General features: G+C 42.6%; 1 protein-coding gene across 3 annotated transcripts in view; it reads right to left on the reverse strand.

Moving 5' to 3' along the window:
* Positions 1-697: 697 nt before the first annotated feature.
* The window catches only part of FAM120A (family with sequence similarity 120 member A), a 103,194-nt gene continuing 83,377 nt past the window's right edge, over positions 698-20,514 (reverse strand). The window contains exons 12-18 of one of the 3 annotated variants that reach the window (XM_081066535.1): positions 19,612-19,726; positions 14,283-14,492; positions 12,447-12,630; positions 11,752-11,886; positions 9,638-9,779; positions 9,084-9,180; positions 698-2,614 (exon numbers count right to left, since the gene is read on the reverse strand). In XM_081066535.1, the coding sequence (XP_080922661.1) occupies positions 2,303-2,614; positions 9,084-9,180; positions 9,638-9,779; positions 11,752-11,886; positions 12,447-12,630; positions 14,283-14,492; positions 19,612-19,726 (1,195 nt within the window). In that variant the 3' untranslated portion in view covers positions 698-2,302. Of the gene's footprint in view, positions 2,615-9,083; positions 9,181-9,637; positions 9,780-11,748; positions 11,887-12,446; positions 12,631-14,282; positions 14,493-19,611; positions 19,727-20,514 lie in introns of all 3 variants that reach the window. The other 2 variants (XM_081066534.1, XM_081066536.1) reach the window with 2 other exon arrangements.

Here is a 20,514-nt window from a genome sequence, read left to right on the forward strand (position 1 = left end):
GCTCTCCAAAGAGCAGATGGAGAGGGGTGGGGGCAGGTTTACAATGCAAGAAACTGACCAACGCTGCAACTCAGCCAGATGATCCAAGTCAATCAACCGTGCTGAGTCGTGTTAACGGTTCGTACCCCAGATACCTCATGAGAAAAACGGACCTATCCCAATTGAGGGACACATTCCACAAAATACCATATTAGCACTCCTCAAAACTGTCAAAGTTATCAAAAACAATGAAAGTGACAAACTGTCACAAAAAAGAGCCTGAGGAGGTATGACAACTAAATGTAATGTGGTGGATCCCAGAACAAAAAGGGGTATTAGATAAAAACTAAACAAAATTCTGCATAAATGGATTTGGTTAACAAAGAAAGCAGTTTAATAAAGATCAAATTTATTTCTTCTTCGGGCTTTTTTAGAGAAACAAATGTCTATTTCCAAGCCTGCTCTACCAAAGAGAATGATAGAGCAGAAAAAGCAAAATCAAAATCATTTTGATTTTTTTGTAACTATGTAACTCAGACAGCAGCATCATTTTAATATTAACTATGTATGTTCCTTTAGAGCTGAAAACCTGGAATTACTTGCAAAGGACAAAATAGTTCTAAATCTTGTTTATTTGACCAAGCTCTTCAGAAGCCATTTCAATTTGAATTATACCTCAGTAAAATTTGTTTTTACAAGGAATTTAAAAGCCACACCATACTTTATACTAAAAGAATAAAGATTTTTATTAAGCATTGTAAGTTGCATTCAATAGCCTTCAATACACCACACCACAACCCATCTACAATCAGTCAAACCCAACAGCAGTTCATTCTTGCACAATCCATGAGTTAGGGCAAAACTCCCTTCAACTTACAGTAAGATCCTACTCAGGTCTTGCGGGCAGGGATTGGGGAATTACATCTCGTTTCTGATCACTAATGTGTGATGAAGAGCATCAGGAGAATTATATGAAAACGAATAAGAAGTGATTCTGATTTCAAAGTACGTTGTTTGGAAACATTAACAAAAACATCAAAATGATATAAGTATACCTGCTTCTACTAAATTCTTGATGGGAAAGTTCTCAAGAACAAGCAATTTGTTTCCTGCTACAGAAGGGGGGTTGTTTTTTTTGTTTTTTTGTTTTTTAAAGATCAAAGGGATTTTTTTTTTGTTTTTCACAGAATTTCATATTTTGCTAATATGAAGGCATAAAACAGCAACAAAGAACAATAATGCATACAGCAGTGAATACACCAGGGTAATGTTGATATTCGAAACAGCTAGATAATTTTTGGGGGGTTTTAGAATAAATGCAACAAAGGTCAATAATCACAAAATTTTAAGGTTAGAGCAAGATCAGTCAATGACTAAACAGAGTTAACATCTTTTATAGGACTATTACTGATTATTAGCATTTTTGTTTTGCAAATGGGCACATACTGGTAAGAATGGAAGAAAGGACAATAACATGCATAATATTAACTACACACTTTAAAAATTATGAACCATGCAGAAGTTTAGCTCAAGTAGTAGCACTAATGGTCTACATCCGATTCAAAACCACATAGTTCATTGATCACAGATGCATGGTATTAAGTCACGAAAAGTTTCAGAACACATTGTGTTGATTTTGAAAGGTCATTTGCATCTTCTATGATTTCAACTTTATCTCCATTTAACTTGCTTGTAAAGTATGTATGATGTACTGTATATTGAAAATCAGCAGAACGGCAATATTACTCTATAATTTTTTAGTTTTGATAGTTGCACTTTTTCTTTTAACACAAAAGAACCACATCAACAGTGATGAAATTTAAGTAAGAAAGAAAAAACTGTGGTTGTGCCTTATTTCTTTCATAATCATAAAATCAAAGCCTTAAACAAAGCTTTCTTGTGAACAGTAATGCAAAATCAAAGATAATGGCATACATATGGTGCCAAATGCTAAAAATGATATTTTAAGCTATATATACTCAAAGACTGCCAAAATTTGTTTTCTTTATAGTTCAAGAAACACAACTCTAGGCTTTTGTCATAACCAGTTTAAACTTTGTGTACTTCATTTTAAGTGTGGGAGTCAAATGCTCTTCATTTTCTTTCTCTCTTTTTGTTTTATTGTAGCATTTTGACTACAACTGGTTAAAACTAAAAATGTGTTGTTTAAATCTCTGGTATCAAAGAGGGATCCGAATTTCCAAAGTCCTCATTTTTCTCTTACGGAAAGGAAAAAATGTACATAACTGTAGGCTCTCTTTCTCTCCAGATATTCCTAAATCCTTACCCTTCCAGCATCCTTCACCCTCTATAAAAAATAAGTTTATTCTTCTTGCTTTAAGACAGCCGCCCCCAGAGCATCAGCTCCACGGCAAGCACTGTCTGTGCTTAGTGCATTTAAGTGAGGATTTGTATTGCACATCTTAGAGTCATTGTTCAAGGCACTTTCCGAGTGGCTGGGGGCCCTGGCGTCGCCCGCACTCCCGTTCATCTGGGAAGCCGGCTTCTCCTCAGCCACTGCTCCGTTTTCAGCCAGGGACCCATCTGAAGACAGGGCAGAGGACTTGGATTCCCCGGATCTTGACTTCAGTTCTTTGGCCACTTCTTCCGCTGAAGCAGCATAAGGAGGCTTGCCCTGTTTAAAAAGAAGGACGACAAGCGGTAAGGTAGCTTTCGATAAACAGCAGGAGAGAGAGGTGCTAATTGAGGCCTGATGACACTTGCTGCAGATTCAAGAACAGAACACAGTGCACGGCTGTGTCCCTCTCTACTCTACACATTCTATTAGATACACTCTCTGTACTGTAACACACTCTGTCTTTGCTTCCGACTGACCTTCACCTGGCAGAAGCTGCTCCTGTCTCAGCAGCTTCCTCCTGTGGCCCCGTCCCCTGTAGTGAGTGTCCTGATGATGAGGGAGATCCTCACTCGAGAAGCCCTATTTGATCCTTTTGTGTAGCAGCAAGTCATTTCAAGTAACAAATGCCCCTCAATAAATCTGCTCTGAAATGTCAGACGATACCCCTCCCCCGCTGACCAATGACTCGCACATCGGCCTGTAGCAGGCAGCAGGACACTGGTTCCTACTGGGAAATGGAGAAATGAAGCAAATCAAGTCATTGCTGAGCAACCTCATCAAGAAACAAGTCTGCACTGATAATCGCTACATGTGTTTGTTTATCTCTTCTGAATGGGTCTCCCCCTCCTCCTACCAGATTTAAGAACAATTCTCGGGGGGAAAAAAATGAATGTTGAGCCTGAGTCAGCACAGCTCCTGAAAGACAAAGCCTCCTTGTAAGGCACCGTGAAGACACACTGAGATCTTTCGGTTGCTTGCATCTCAGACCACGGGTTTCTCGGCCTGGCCCATGACGTTTGGGACCCAGAATTCTGTTATAGGCCATCGTCTGCACAGTTGGGTGGTTAGCAGCGTTGCTGTCCTCTGCCCAGAGAAGCCCGCAGCACTTGCAGCTCATGCTGGGACAATCAACTATATCTCCAAACAAAGCCAGTGTTCCCTAGAGGTGACATGGCCAGGGATGAGAACCACTGTCAGCGAATGACTGGTTGCTGAAGAAAACCTTAGTGGTCTTCACCTTCAAACGGCCACTTTTCAGATGAGAAAACTGAGGCCCAGAACAGGTAAGCTACTTATAGATCTTCCAGTTTCACATAAAATCCCCTTTCAACACAAGGACGATGCATCGAGTTAGTGACTTCTAGTCTTTATTACTGAGATTCGGGGTCTTTGCCTGGTTGAAAATAAAGGCCATCCACTCAGCCCAAAGTGGGCCTGGAGGTATACATCTGCCCCCCCTCCACACACACACACCCGCCTTAGGGACGCTCTCCTACACCCGTGGTGACCATGTTCTCCCTCTGGGGCAATGCCCCACAATACCTTCTCATTTTAGTTTTCAATCCTAGAGCTCAGAAACACTAACGTAAACTTTTCCAGAAGTCTATACTACTGTTATTTTCTCGGAACCTTGAGATAAATAATATAAAAATATAGGCAGGCCAAGAAGGAGAAAAAAACAACACTGAAGATTTCAAGTACATGCTTTCAATCTTCAAAGCCCTCGCTCTCTCAGGAAAAAGTCCACTCGCGGGACTAAACAAACACCTCCAGCGGTATTGCCCCGGGGTGACGGAGCGGCCTCTCACAGATACCTGCTGCAGGAACTCAGTCAAGGAGCCTGCGTATTAGGGAACCTGCTCAGTCACTCCAGGGGGATGTGGGGGTGTGTGCAGAGGATGTAAAAGAATGAGAAGGAGAGCCAGCTTGTCCCTCTCTCTACAGCTAATTTTTCTGTAAGCCTTGGCCACGGCGCGGTGTCCCACCCCCCCACCCCCACCAAACGACCACAAACACAGGGCAGCACTGCCTCCTTTGCACACATCCTCTTAGAAGTGGCCCTACCAGGACGGCAACAACAGAGACAGGAGAGATGGGTCAGAAACTCTCAGGAAGCAAGCTGCCCTTCATTATCTGTCCTTCTCAAGGTGCAAGAACACCAATGTCACCTAAAAATGAGCAACACCAAGTACCAAGGTGAAACCACACGTGACACCATTATAGGAAAACAAGGGATGGAATGACATCCCTACAGACAATGAAATACGTTGGAAAGGCATGCCCGTAAAAGACCAAGACTACTTCCTCTTATTTCAAAATGGGCTCTGACAGGACAGAACATGGGGAGCAGCACAGATCAAACTAAGAAAAGCTAGGAAGTGAGGTGAAAAACTTAAGGAAGAATTCAAAATAAAAAGATCATTTCATTAAACTAGAAAAACCACACCAAATAAACTAAGACCCAAAGAAGGTGAAAAGGAAGGAAAATTTTAAAATTAGAAGGTAACAAAGAGTAGTGCAAATCAAAACTACAGTTGATTCCACCTTATACCTACTGGGACGGCTAAACTCAAAGACAAATAACAAGTGTTGCTGAGGATGTCGCAATCAGAACACTCAGACACTGTTGCTGGGGATGGTGCTGCCACTCTGGGAAACAGTTTGGTGGCTCCTCAAATAGTTACACCAAATGACTACATGTGACCCAGAAATTCAATCCTACCTATATACCCAAGAGAACTAAAAACGTGTTCACACAAAAACTTGTACCTAATGACTGTAGTTAACAATCCTTTATTGTGTATCTGAAGGTTGCTAAAAGAGTAGATCTTAAAAAAGTTCTCATCATAAAAAGTGTTTTAACTATGTGAGGTGATGGATGTTAACTAGACAATGTGGTGATCATTTTGCAATATATACAAATGTTGAATCATTACACTATATACCTGAAACTAATAACATTATGTATATTGATTATATCGCAATAAAATGTGGGGGGAAACCAAACTTGTATGTTCATAGCATTATTCATACCAGCCAAAAAATAAAAATCTAAATGTCCATTAACTGATGAATGGTCGAAGTATGGGCAATCCACACAATGGAGTATTACGTGGCAATAAAAAGGGATGAAGTGCTGGTACGTGACACACATGCATTTACATGACAGGTACAGAGGGTAGGTCCACCAAGACAGAAAGCAGATCTGTGGTTGTCAGGAGTTAAAGGGCAGGTCGTGACTGCTCATGAGCAAGGGGTTTCTTCCCAGTGTGATGAATGCTCTGGATTTGGTGGTAACTACTGCATGACCTTAAGAATAAACTAAGCTGTACACTTTAAACAGGTGAATTGTATAGTATGTGAGTTATATCTCAAAAAAAGAAAGGGAGAGATAAAAAAGGAATCAAGGGTATAACAAACACTGCAGACCCAGAAGGACTAGCACAACAGGGGCACCAGAGATTAAAACAAGAAAAGAACAGAAATGAAAAACTAGTTAATTCAAGAAAATTTTCTGATAAAAAACAAGATCTGAAATTGCTCTTGGAAAGAGCATGTCCCGTAATGAGTGAGCTGGCCCACAGCCACCAGCAGGAGGTGCATCATTAAACTGTGATGGCACAACAAAAACAATTGGGCATTTATGTAGGCCAAAATGGCAAACGACTTCAAAGAGAAAGAATTAGATGATTGTCCGTCTTTGACAGCAAAGCTTATGACGGAAGAAAACGGTTTCATGTAAGATACCTGATGAGCTGTGAATCAATGCTTTCAAGTAGACACACTTTGCTTTATTGCGCTTACAGATGTGGTTTTTCACAAACTGAAGGCAGGACCCTCCACGAGCAAAAGGATTACGCCTTGCTTTATTGTGGTGGTCTGGAACCAAACCTGCAATATCTCTGAGATATGCCTCTGTTAGGAAAACAATTGTTTTCAAACTGAGTATTCTTTCCATAGACCCCCCTGAGGAATCTACTAAAGAAAGAGCCTCAGAGGGGCAAAGTGGATCTGCGGACACCGGCTGGCAGGGCCTGAGACGTGGAGATGTTTGGAACTGGGACAGATGAGGCTGAAGGAAGTACTGTGGGTCACTGCTGGACACTAGACAATGCAAACAGTAACGGCACAGCTATTCTTTTTAAATGTGGGGGGGGGGGGCATGTGCCAATGTTTTACCTGTCCTCAGTGATGGTGCTGGCGGTGGCTGTAGTAGCTGTTCTGAGCCGCCCGTGTGTGCAATGTGGGATGAAGTAAATGACGCATTATGGGACATTCTAAGGCAGTCATCCCCTGGGTTATTAGGAACCAAGATTCTCAGGATGGAAGAAAGAACATACAGATACAAACAGTAAAGGTTATGTCAAATTTCTTAAGTCCCAAATTGGAATCAAAAGAGTCAATATAAATTCTTGGACTATTTCATTGGGGGGAAAAAGCAGCAGCATGCATATATACATATTTACGTGTGTATGCACAGCATATAGTGTGCGTGCGCACACCTTTACCTCTAGCTCGGTCCACAGGAAAGGCCCAGAGGTGGCAACTTTGCATGGAAGAAAGGACATCCAGAGGTAACAAAGATGCCAAATGAAAGCCTTCAGTTTGAATTGGAAACATCAGTGAATTCATGAGGATTCTATCTTATATATATATGTATATGTATATATATATATATATATATATATATATAAAATAAAAAGCACATGTGTGTGCATGTTCATGTATGAAGAAATGGAGCTGTGTCTGTGTACACAGACCACCAGCAACAGTGACCGACCCCACGGCAGTCAGAGTGCACTGTTGCCCATACTGTGGCCTTGAAAAGCCATTTTCCACTCAAGAAAGCAAGGAACTACAAGAAGTGTAGGTTGCAGGTCTGCTGGGCTGGGTGACACCTTAGATAGGACCCAGGGTCACAGCAAAGGGCCCAGCGGCCGAGGAGGGTCAGCACCACGCTGACCTTGCCTTTCCTGTAAGGGCTGTAATACTCCAGCACTAAATAGGAGGCAATGGAAAGCATCTCTTTGTAAAAATACTCCAATAAATGAAGAAACGATGGGTTGAGAACATCTTTGTTCTGCAATCCCTTGTGATGAATGGGTCTTGTCACCGAGGTACCAATAGGTCCAGCACACAAAACCAAGCACGCAGACACAAAAGCATGCAGCTTCACTCCAGTCTTGCCACAGGGATGAACCTGAGCACGAGGCAGCACGTGGACCCAGGCACCAGCAAGCAAGAAGGACGTGAAGAGAGTCACAGGGAGAACAGCACTGTGCGTGTGCACTCTGCAGAACCCAGGAGGCGGTTGGGAAATGCCTTGGTTGTCCTTCAACAGATACGGTGAAGGACTAGAAGGAGAGAGAGACTTTACTACAGAGCACACCAACAGAAAATGAACAAAACTCCGCCGTGTCTAGGGACACACACATGAACGATAAAATCACAGACAGGATGAGATGACTGAGAACAGCGTCAGTTCTGGGTCGCGGTTACTTTGGGTGGAGGAAGGAGGAGGGGGGCGCTGGGAGCCGGAGTGAGGACCTCTGCGTATGGCTGCTGATGCTATTTACCCATCATCACACAGTGATGGCACATGGCTATCTGCCTTATAACTCATTACTATAACTACACACTATGTTTGTGCAGTTTCTGGTATATTAAAATTAAAATTAACGTGTTTACGTAATGTGGGGACACACATTCCCTACTACCAACTCAGGAAATGCCCCCGTATCCACTAAGGATGACGATAACACACCACGAGGGTCACCTTTATAGGATGGGTTGGGGCTCTGGGTTGGAGCCCCAACAAGGTTGGGGGTCTCCTCCCTCTCCTAAACCTGTTGAGAGGCTAAGAGTGCTTTGGGCTCAAAATGGCATCTCTGTGAAGGCAGAGGAAGGCCAGGGTGGGGGTTCGGGGCAGACTGAGCAGAGCCGTCCCCCTTGCTGGATGCTATGCTGCAAAGAGAGGCTGACTGCGCCCCACTTTCAAGGCAGGGACTGTCTCTGTAATTGACTGGTTTGATGTATTTCATTAAAACATAAGTTACCAAGATGCTAAGATCACCTAGTAAAGGCAGTTTTATTTTCTCTTGGCAATTAAGTTTCCAAATATGGGCTATTATGAGTCACAAGAGTGTACTCCAGCTCATGTTTACGTGGATAGCACTGGAAAAAACTGCACACTTTGATTAAATATCATAATTCAAGAAGTGAGACAATATACTACACTGTTAGGACTGACTGACGTTTTAAAAAGACCATTCTCAAGGGGAAATTCATTCCTGAATTTCCAAAGCAGAAGAAAGCTCCAGTTCTTTCCTGAAGACAGGCACGTGACTTGTTTCCTCCTGGGCTGATCATTCCAGGGAGGAGTTAGTCAAGATGGTCCAGGAGAAGGAGAAACAGACATTACTATCCCAGCACTGAAAGTCACCATTTTATTTTTAAATCCTAAATGCTATTTACCTAGATAATGTTTTATAATATAAACACCATTACCAGGCCTGGATTCCTCTCAGTAAATTCCTACGAGCAGCTGTGAGCAAGAGCACAAGCCTTATGGAAATGATGCAAGCTGAGGGACTTGCAGCTGCTGAGTGCCAAATGCCACGACCATGTTAGCTGCCCCACAGAAACATCCCAACATCCGCCCTATCTGGACACCAGCACTGGAACAACAGCCCGGAAGACAAGGTACTCGGTAACAAACCAGCACCAGTAGTATGCATGTCATTACCTGAATCGCACCCTGGTTTTTGTAACCTCTGCCATAGTACCTTCCACCTCTTCCAAATGTTCTGATCACCGGGGTGGAAATAACTCCTCTTGGACGCCTGAATAAATAAGAGGAGAAAAGCAGAAAGAGTTGAAATTTGTCACAGATAGCATTTAAACATTTAAAATAATATCAAATGGGTTTAAAGGTACCTAATCTAATACTATAGGAAGCACTGAGTTTATTTATTAAATCATGGTCATACCACAGACTTATTCCAAGCAATCAATCTCATAGTTTTGGTCTATATCCAGTGCACGCAATTTAAGAAACAATACACTTCAAAAATGCTGTTTTAAATATTAAAAAATGGTTAATTGAGTAATGTGTGGATAACTATTTAATCATGTTTTAAATAATTACATAATGCTATATATAATGCAATCCTATGAAAGCACTTAAAGAGTATTAAAGAAGAGTGTTTTTAATGATATAAAAATGTTTCTAGTAAATTCATATCTGAAAAAAGCAAGCGGCTGTTTTTTATTTATACATTTTCATTGTTCAGCACTTACCCTCTTGCTGGTCCTCCAACAGAAACAACCTGTAGGGGGAAAGGCCCACGGCCTCCGCGGCCGCGTCTGCTCCCAGCCCAGTGGCCAACCACAGTGCCGGCTATTTCCAGCTTCCCTCCCTGAGAAGGTATAGGTTGGATTCCTACACGAAAAACAGACAAAAGGAAAATTCTTTACCATCCTAGAATTGAGAAGAATAGCAAAGAGAAACAGGTAAGCATTTTCTTTCAATTGTGCTTTATATTTCATACGAAGCCTTTTCTCTTGCTTTGTGAAAACTTCTTTTTTATCATGGGGAGTTATCTATGTGCACGTTTGATTTTAACGTTTTTAATTGTTGTTAAATATAAAACTGAAAGTAAGACAAATGTGCTGGCTTCTCAATGAACCCATGAAAACTGAAACAGGTTACAACTACAACGTGTGCAAGATCGAAATGCATCCTTCAGGTACTGTCCTCGGGGCATATGGCATTACTTCCAAGTTTACTACCTTAACCGAACATTATGGAAATTAATCAGTGAACCTAGCCTGTTATTTTTTACTATATTGTTAAATTAGAATTCCCTTATGCTGGGTCACAAATTCATTGTATTCAACTAACTTCTATTAATTACCTGTAGCCTGCATAGTCTAAGGTTTTTCTGACTTACTTAAGAAAATTCGTAATTAACTGATAATAAAAAAAACTTCTGATAAAAACAAAACAAAACTGAACCTCAAGCATCTTATTTTCAAGAGGATGGAATGGATTCCCACAAAATCTCCATCGTCTAAGTGTTAGCCATGGTGCTCTAGCAGCCAGACAGTGCTGTCCAGCAAAATCTATGGCAAGCCCTACATTTTCTAGAAGCCACATTACAAAAGTACAAAGAAACATATGAAATAAGTTTTAATAATAATGATTTTAATGCAATATATCCAAAATAATAGTATTTGAACATGTAATAAATCTAAAAAATTGCTAGTGAGACATTTTGAATTTTTTCTTCCATATTGTCTTTAAAATCTAAGTATTTTGCACTTAGGACACAGCTCAGGTTGGACAAGTCAGTTTAAATGCTCAAGAGTCATATGTGACCAGTGCAGATCTGAGTTCCAGGCACATATGGAAGTTAGGAAGCAGCTTCCTCATGTCATTTCACCCTAAGAACCACCTCCCCGTGTTGTATCCCGGCTGCAGGCTGGCGTGAGTTTCCAGGCCAGGGCTGCAAGGAGCTGAAGCCGACTGTGCAGCAGAGAGCACGCGTCAGTGTATGCTGCATGATGCAGGAACAGGAAGAAAAGCACCCAGGGAGGGAGGAAAGGGGCATGCAAGTCCAGTGGGGAGGAGAGACACACTCCTGCGGTCTCTGAGAGTCTCACTGCGACACAGATTTCTCTCACAAGCCTCTGTAAGCACCCAAGTAACTAAGCTGGAAAAACATTCCTGGTCGAGAAAGAAAGCCTTGCTTACGCTTAAACGTACTTAAAACAGTATCTGAAAATTCCTGTCATGCAGACTGGATGGACGGGCTTAGATCTGCAGGCCCAAATGGAAGATGTGTAACAAAGCCACAAGCCACAGGCTTCAAATTACAGCAACATCACAAAACATTACTTTGAAACTAAAAATTAAGACATTCCTCCCTTGCAAGCCTAACACAAAGGAGAAGAGAAATAATGGGAATTTAAAACTAACTTATTTATATATCTACTATCAGATGTTTCTTTTAAAAATGTTTCTATATGGTAAGTTTTTATGCCAGGAATTCTACTGTGGCCTTGGAATCTTCTATACATGCATAACCCTCTTTACCAAGAGGGGGCGTCTGGGGAATCAGGTAGGAAAGACACATCAGTGGGTATTCCTGGGCAGCCTGTGCACAGAAAGGCTGTGTATGGACAGGTGATGGCCTTGCTGGGAGGCAGAGATGGGCCCCAGCAGAGCCGCAGCAGAGACCTCAGGGCAGACAGGGGCTGGGAGAGGAGCAGAAACAAATGCCAGGCGGGGGTTCATGGAAAGAATGTGGTGCTGGCGTCGGGACAGTAGAGGAGGAAGGAAGAGGAGCCAGAAGAGCAGGGAAGCTGCTGGCGGGCAGAAGCTCGAAGAGGAGGCTCGGCATAATTACCACCCTGCGACTTGCTAGTCCTGCTGCCGTCAGTGCCTGAGAAGGCTCCACAGTGTCCTGCTGCCGTCGCCACGCGGAAGGCACGGTAAGCGCCTGTTGCTACAGTTTCCCCATAGGGGCCTCCAAAGCCACAGACTCCTGTGGGACCCAGGTGGAGAGAGATGGGAGAAGCCATGAGGAAATGGGTTCAGGGGAGAGGCCCCAGTGGGCTTCCGGGCAGACCCCCGTCTCCTTCAGCTTTTGTCCTTACATCAAGGAGGGATCTCCTGCCCCTCTTGTCACCACTGGAACACTGACATGTCACCTCACCCAATCTTGAAGGAGCCTCCTGCAACCGGGCACTATCATGCGGCCCAGTCACTGGCCAGGAGGTGGCCTTAGTGGAGGAGGGCTCCGCTAACTTCATGAGAGAAAACCTTAAATCATAAGCGTAAGTGGAGTTTTCAGCGATACTGACTCATTTTAAAACCTCATCTCTGCAACAGCTTTTGTAGCTCCCCTTCTCAGAATCTCTTCTGGGATCAAGTGGGTTCCTTTTGAACATGAAGAGCTGCTGCTGCAAACTTCCTAACTAAGCCTGACAGTTGATTTCAAGGTCTCAAAACAGCAAGATGTGACCCACTTAGAAGGCCTGCAAGCCGTGTGGGGCCGTCCCCCCACACCAGCAAGGGTCTACCTACAGTGGTGGACACACTCACCTGCAAAGCCCCGCCCTCGGCCCTGAGCCGGGGGCACAGGCCCAAAGTGCCTTGGGTACACGGAGGCAGGGTAGAAAGGCAGCGCCGAGGGTGGTGGGAAGGGGAGCGGGAGGCTCTGCCGGGAGAAGTTCAGCCCTTCCAGGATGCTCTGCCGCATCTTTTCTACCTTGGCAGCCTGCTCGGCCTGCAAGTAAAGCACTGGCATGTGAAAACATGATTCACAAGGTTTCAGTTGAGTTGGAATGAACAGGAGAGAAGTGACACGTCGAATACTGTGCCATGTCTGCTCAGCAGTACTTGTCTGCAGAATGTTGACATGACCACAAAAGCAAAAATGCAAAAAAAATTAAGATACCTCTTAATCCCGAAAAACAAACATGAATTCCTACTGTCTGAGCATATTTTCAGGTAAGAAACATTTACTTTAAAAGTTATTAACTGAAACTGAATTTAATTCTCAAAATCAATTTACTACTAGACCAGGTATTCACTGCTTTATAAAGAGAGGGAACTGAGGCACAGAGTGATAGACGCTGCCTAAGGGAAGCCTGGTGCGCTCTCTTCGGGGCGGGATCTGACCTGCGTGGGAGGCTGCTCCTGAGATGACTACTCAGCCATTTCACGTTAGTTACATCGTGGAAAACAACATGACCTGCACATACGTGGCTTATATAACTTGTGTGTGTCAAATTCCATTGAACTCAGGACAGCAGCATTAGAACTTGGCCTGAACAAAGCTCATCTAACATCTAAGACACTCAACTGCACTGTCTTGTATACAACCAGTCTTTAACCAGGAAATCTGAAAATCTGCTGTCTCCATAAACCAGACCTTAGAGACTGCATGTTTTGTTGTCTAAGGTTTAAAAGCTTGAAGCCAATGTGAGCCTCTTTAATGCATTGGGACAAAATAACCTGATAACCTACTTCACTTTATTTTTAAACCAGGATTTTAAAAAGGCACAGTCGATCCTTCTTATTTATGGGTTCCACATTTGCGAATTCACCTACTTGCTAAAATGTATTCGTAACCTCACAATCAATACTTGTGGCATTCTTGTGGTCATTTATAGACATGCACAGAGCGGGGTACAGTTTGCATTGCCAGCTGAGGTTGTAGAAGGTGACGCTCGGCCTTGTTGTTTCTACTTGTATACGATAAACAAGTGTTCTGTTTGCCGTCTACGTAGTGCCACATTTTTCAGGTTTTTGTGGGTGACTCTACTGTTTGACAAGGCCCCACGCACAGTGCTGAGTGCTGTCTGTGTCCGTAAGTGCTAGGCTATGATGTGCCTCATGGAGAAAATATGTGCTAGATGAGCTTTTGTTCACGCTGACTTACAGTGCTGCTGGCCCTGAGTTCAATGTGAGCAAATCAGCAATATACCGGGGGAATACACATTTTTTGGCACCTTCCATATATTCATTAAGATATCTTTAAACAGAAATACACATAAACAAGGTTATGTGTTGATCAGATGACAAAAGATGTTATGACTGGAGGATCATGGGAACCTAACTAACCCTGTATTTCTCCTAAGAGCAGAAGTTTAGTATCTGCTAATTCAGTGCTCCAGGCCAATTTATAGAATATAATTACTGTGAATAATGAGAACAGAGTGTACTGTGTATTCAGAGCTCAGCTCACATGGGCACTGAACTTATACTGACTCACACCCAGGGCTGGGCCCAACCTAAAAGAGAATCCCGTCGCATGAGGTCATTAGAAATTTGGTACGAAAGACGACCTATTAGCCAGTGAGCTTCTTTTCCTCTGGTTAGAGGCGGCCAGCTCCTCCTCCCCACCCCTACCAGCCTATGTTCCTAACAACTGACCTGACCATCACAGAGGTCGATGAGTGGGGTCTTTTCCCGGCTTGCTTTGAGGAGTTTGGACTGGAAGAGCTTGCCATCAAAATACATCCAAGGACAGCAGTGTTCCCAGGGCACGGGCTGGCCACACGCGTCGTTTGCAAAGAGGGCCATGTCCACGCCACTCATGAAGAGAGCTGACAGCTGAATGCCTCGAGGGTCGAGGTTCTCAATCTTTAAATGGAAAAGAGTGATTTCTATGGAATAAGAGTAAGGCAGTGTCCAGTTCTTGCAATGTCTGACTACAACTCTCCACGGTTAACCAGGACACCCCTCAACCAGATACCCTATGCAGACCTGTCAATAAACACTGTACAGTGACTTAGTCTCAACACAAATACTTTTTATGTCGTTAAACGAATTTAAATTTAAGAGGCTGTTTTATAAACATACTGAAATATTTCAGTTTAGAATTTGTGAAGCCTTATATAAGTGTAAAGTAATATTGTATTTAAGGTTGACACATGATAAAGTAACAAATTATTAATAATTTCCTTAGCAGTTAAAAATCCCACAATTCATTTGAAATAAAATTTTACACTTCAGATTCTATACACTAATAATATATTAACAGTAAGATTGTAAAAAAGAATATTCTAATAAGATCATACATTTTCAATTAGTTATATTGAAAAATTACTTGGAATAATTTCACTCTAAAACTTGTATTTTATGTTTACATTATTTTATATGTTAATGTTTTCAGATAGCAACTTATTAATGAGACTGTCAAATGTTTTAGGAGAAATGGATAGCTTATAAATGAAAGAACACAACAACAAAAACTTTGTATCTGAACCATGCAGACTATCAGAATCTAGAGGCTGTACCCCGGTCCTCTGCTGGGAGCCCTCCTATGTGCACACAACTTTCTCTCCTAGCATCTGATGCGCAGAGTGAGAAACACTGACAAATACAGTCAACTCTTGATTATCTGTCTGTGAAGGACCTAGTTTGTGGATTATCCTGGACTGAGTTTTAGCTGTCCTGGTTTCTGTCTTCCCACCTTATTTTCTAAGGTGATGGTGTCTCAAGAATACAGTTTTTACGGGTTATCAACCTAAGCAATGCCTGATTGTGGCAGGCAAACTGGCTTTTCACTAAAAAGAATCATTCCAGTGCCAAATACTGATGAATTTATGAATATCTGGTGTTTTGTGTTGTCATTCTCCATTATCAGCTAACACTGTGTTTTCCAACCTTTTTTTGTTTTGTTTTTAATTTTAAGTCAATGCATTTCAGAAGTTCCTAAACCTAAAAGTCTGTCTACCGCTCCTGGCCCATCCCATGGCTCCTGCTTCTCCCAATACAGTGTTGAAAAGGGGAACTAAACATGCTCAGTTGAGGGCAGGTGGGGTTAGGGTGATAGAATTAGATGCATTTTTATATTTATGAGCAGAAAGTGGAGAAAGAGAGAGTCAGCATGGAAAACAAATTCACCTGGTGCCTGTCTCTGTGCTGCCTTCTCCTCTGAGAGTCTCGAGGCAGAAAGAAGGGGTTTCTCCTTCCTGAAAGCTGACATTGTGGGAATGTGGCACAGCAGCAACGCTTACCCATGCTTGGGGGCTGCCTATGCAGACAATCCTCCCCCTCACAGCTCCGCTGTGTAGACTCAGCAACCCAGCCTCCAGCCAATGGCACTGCTGGTCGTGGCCTCTGGGCCAGGTCAAGGCTGAGGGAGAAGCAGCTCTAAAGACATCTGCTCGCTACTCAAAGCTGTGGCGGTGCCAGAAGCAGCCCTCTAGGGAAGCACGATGCTGCTGTCATTTCTTAGTCGGTGGTGCAGTCATATCGACAACAAACCCTTATTCGACTAATATAGCTCAAAAGCACTCTGGGCAGGTGGCCATCTGGGTGCTGAGGTTAAGAAAGGACAGCTGGTGTGTGGGGCACAGAGGCACCCTAGTGAGAATGAGTCATCTTGTGAGCTGACAGGAGGAAGGGAGCAGCTTTCCCTATCCACACACATATTACTTATTTTCAATTGCCTCATCATTACTTGAGGAATTGTGTTTTCATGGGTTTTAAAAATGATGTTCAAGACACTTGGCTTTAGTAATGACTAACGACATCTCGATTTAACAGAGAAAAATTCTTAACAGTTGTCTAAATAATGCGAATAAAATCTCAAGTTCTGTGTAGAGTCTGCCTCATTTGAAAAAATTTTAAAATTACTTTACATAGCGGTTTATATTTGTCCCTAAATGTTAATTATACAAAGACTACTATCTAATATTTATGGGGCACTTAATAAATATGTTATCAGACACTGCTCTAAGTATTTTTACATGTATTGTCTCATGTACATCTCAACAATAGGATGACACAGGTACTGCTCTTAGTACTCCACTTTATAGATGGAGAAACGGAGTCATAGAGCGCTCCCAAAACTGTAACTGGTAGCACCAGAATCTGAACCCTTGACCGAAAAAATGGCTGAACTATTCACACTCCAACCTCATTCTATTACACCAAGCAAAACACTCAACATTATTCAAAGTTCGTTAACTAGAGAAATATTGACAACATTTTCTGACTTTATAGGAAATACAAATATGGAATTTAATCTCTGCCCAATTAGCTCAAGAACCAAATTCCAGTGAGGTGACTTTGTCTGACTTCTAATTACGGGGCAGCAGACTCTTCCTGTGACTTGCCCTATTTACCTACATGCATAATAACTCCTATAGGTACCACAGACATGCTGCAGCCCTTAACATGCTCTTTACAGCTCTTTATTTTCCATCTTTCATATTCTTCACTTGGCATGTGAAACTGTTAGAAGAATGTAAGGCAAATTATAGGGAGGTCAAGAGCAGGGAGAAAGAAAGCAGACAAATATTGAAACTGTACAAAGGTCCTGTTCCTCATCCTTTACCCACCCTCCTCCAAACACGGCATCTATGCTGATCTACCCTAGTAATTACACTCACTCTGGTAACCTAGGAGAAGCACCTAAAAGTATCCCAGAGAAAAGTGAGGCTGTCAGTCATTGTCCCAGGTCCTCAAGGAGCCACACAGAATACTCGATTGTTCATGGTCACAGCAGGCGGACAGAGCACAGACCAGAGGAAACTCTTCTAGTCATTTGAACTAATGGTTTCAACATCTTTTCCCACCAAACCTCCCATCAGAAAAGCCAAGCAGAGGCCAAACTGTCAGAATTGCATCTTTTCTTTCTCTTTTCCTCTTTATTCTCAAAGCACATAATAGACAGAAGTGGGAGAAGAAAAACAGGGTCTGGGCAATCCACAAACTGGATAACGGCCCCTAAAACAACACCAAATATCAAGAGTTGACTATATCCTACACAGTAAAATGGTGTTTTATAGGAAAGCACTGTCATTGCTTTTCATATGTCAAAACAACTTTTAGTAGTTAAATGAAAAAACAATTATAAAATTTACTTTTCTATCACTGAATGTTGGGACCCTCCCTGAGCTCTGCATAGGGACTTTTGTAGCATTTAAATAATGACTATTCCTAATCTGGTAGCTGAGAGGATTGTCAATCTTAAACAACCAACCACCTCTCTCCTAAGGAAAGCTGCTGTTTTCCCTTCTGGTTCTTTCAGAATCTATGCCCGTGAACAGAGCACTGATGTGCTGGCTGCCTCGGTGCAGGGAACACAGACCTCCATACCAGAAGAGCCAAAGGGATAGGTTGGGCCTGAAGTGCCTGCATTTTCTAACACAGCTCTAGAAACGCCTGGCTTTAGATGAAGAATCAGGAGAAAACCATGAAAGCATTAAGACCTCAAAAGAACCAAAATGAAAGCTTAGAGTGTGACTGTCTCAAAAGTTACAGCCTGTGTGTTGATCCAAAAATGAAAAGGATATGGGAGAAAAGATGAACTTTGAGTAAAAGCAACTTGATGGTGAATAAGGCTTGGTGGGCATACCTGATACCTGGCGGTCTGATTTTCAGAACTGGGATGTCAATACTGATGTAATAATCTAAATAAGAGAAACAGGAAGTAGAGGTAGAGGGATGGCACCACACTCTAGTCAAAGTATTTACAACACCCCTGAGCGCAGTCTGGTGATGAAGACAGTGGTGATGGCACCACACGGTAGGTCACGGGAGGGAGACCTTCCGCTTAGTACCAGCCTCTCAGGGGACACCCGGCCAAATATTCCAGAACAAAAACTTAAATTCAAAACCATTAAAAATAATAATTTCTGTCTAACAGAAAAGCTTAATCTAGAAAGTAAAGAATACAATTTGAGGTAGATTCTCCTAAGTTTTGTTGTCTTATTTAGCTTGTTTCAAAGTCATCAGAAGCCTAAGGTGACCGCAAATGACATGGGCTCCTCAAAGTCAAGGGTCACTCAAAACCAAATTACTGCATTTAACTGAGTAATTTAGGGAAAATCAGCAATTTATTGAGCCCCAAATGTAGAATACTGAAAATCGATAAAGCGAGCCTAAAACTCCTGTTGGGAAAGAACGCCTTCGTAAAGAACGGCAAAAAGATCTAAAAGTGAAGGCGATTTTGTCAAAAGAGATTACTTGATTACAAATCAAATTTCGTAAAATAAATACATAAATAAATAACCAATGGCAAAGAAAAAAACCAAAACCCTATACATTAAAAAGAAAAGGCAGTTTCACTAATTTAGCTAACTCTCGAAAGTCTTGAACTTTCTAAAATTTACTGTAGAAATTAGAAAGCAAGTACGGCCATGCGAACACAGCAACTAATAAAAGTGCACTGAAAAGATAAGCACACCGAAAAATCAGGTGACAACATGGGAAAATTAATACTGTCAAAACAAAGAACAAAAGGACTTACTGGAAGGGAAACTTAAAAGGAATACGATGTTAAATGCTGCCTAAAAGGGCACAGGAGTGATGGTATCACATTGTTCTTCAAGTGGTTTTTAAAAGGTACTTATAACACTAGGAGGACAAAGACTATTTTTAGAGAAAACGAATGCTGTAATTAGGAACAACAGAACGAAATAAGAAAGAGATCCTGGCCAGATGTTAGGAAATTCTTAGGACCAAGCCCTCCCACGGTTTGGGATCCCCACCTGAAATAAAAGGCAAGTTTACTTCCTGATGTGAAAAACAAGAATCAACACCCATTGGTAAACAAGGGAAAATTTTTATCGGACAAAAGGCGACTTGACCATTTCCATAACCGGGGAGGAAATTCCCTTTGCCCTGAAGGCTCTCGAGTTCACATCCTTAGCATTACTAGTGTGGTGCACTGAGCAGCTGCCAAGGGAGGTGCTGTCCCATGAGCTCCAGAGCAAGGCTCCAGGACAAGGAAGGAGGCGTCAGTTACCTTGAGCTCCTGCAGCTGATCAGGCTCGTAGAGTTTGGGGGACAATGCCTGAGCCAAGAAGGCATCCAGCTCCTGACGACGCAGTATCCGTGCTCCAGGCCATTGCACCATATACCTACAGGGGTGGAGAGACAGAGGGTATGGGGTCAGGATGCAGCAGTCACCAGTCGCATGCGCAATCTGGTGTGCAGGTTCTCAGGAGACTCGGGTGACACAGGCTAACGAGGCTTCTACAGACTTCTTACCAGCTTTTCTGTTTTCACTGGATGACACCAATTACAAATAAAAACCCAACAATCACCTGGGCTGATAAGCACGTTTGATTTTAGAGTCATTAAAAATAGCACACTAAATTTATACATACTGCGAACCGTCAGTGATTTTTTTGATACAACTTTACTCTTGTGAAATGTTTAAATCCTGAAAACACCAAATTTACATGACTTATCTATTTTAATTCAAGACAGGCTACCTGGGAGGCAGACCCTAGGTCTAGATAAGAAAGATTAATTCCTCGATGAAGAGCAAGTGTTGTGTGAACTATCTGGATGAGGCTTCGCAGTGGCAGATGAATGTACTCGGACTAAGTAGGGAGAGACCTCAGAAAGAGAACTAAAGCTATGGCCTTCAGAATGGATCGCTACAGTCCCCAGGGCCACAGACATACTGGGGGCCACCATGGTGTGAGCAGCTGATGGGAAATCAATTTCTAAACCTACAGCTTCCATGTGTACTACCTGCCTGAGAAGCATCAGGTGTCCACATCACCTTTTCCCTGGCAATCCTCTTCCCCTTACCTTGCCATGCGTGCGCAGGGCCCCGTGACAACCCCGGGGCACTGAGCAAAGGCACAGCCACAGGCAGTGTTTGGGGTGAGAGCGGGAGGTTAACCACTAAGAATGT

This window comes from Rhinolophus hipposideros, assembly GCF_964194185.1.
Source record: "Rhinolophus hipposideros genome assembly, chromosome: 11".
NCBI lineage: Eukaryota > Metazoa > Chordata > Mammalia > Chiroptera > Rhinolophidae > Rhinolophus > Rhinolophus hipposideros.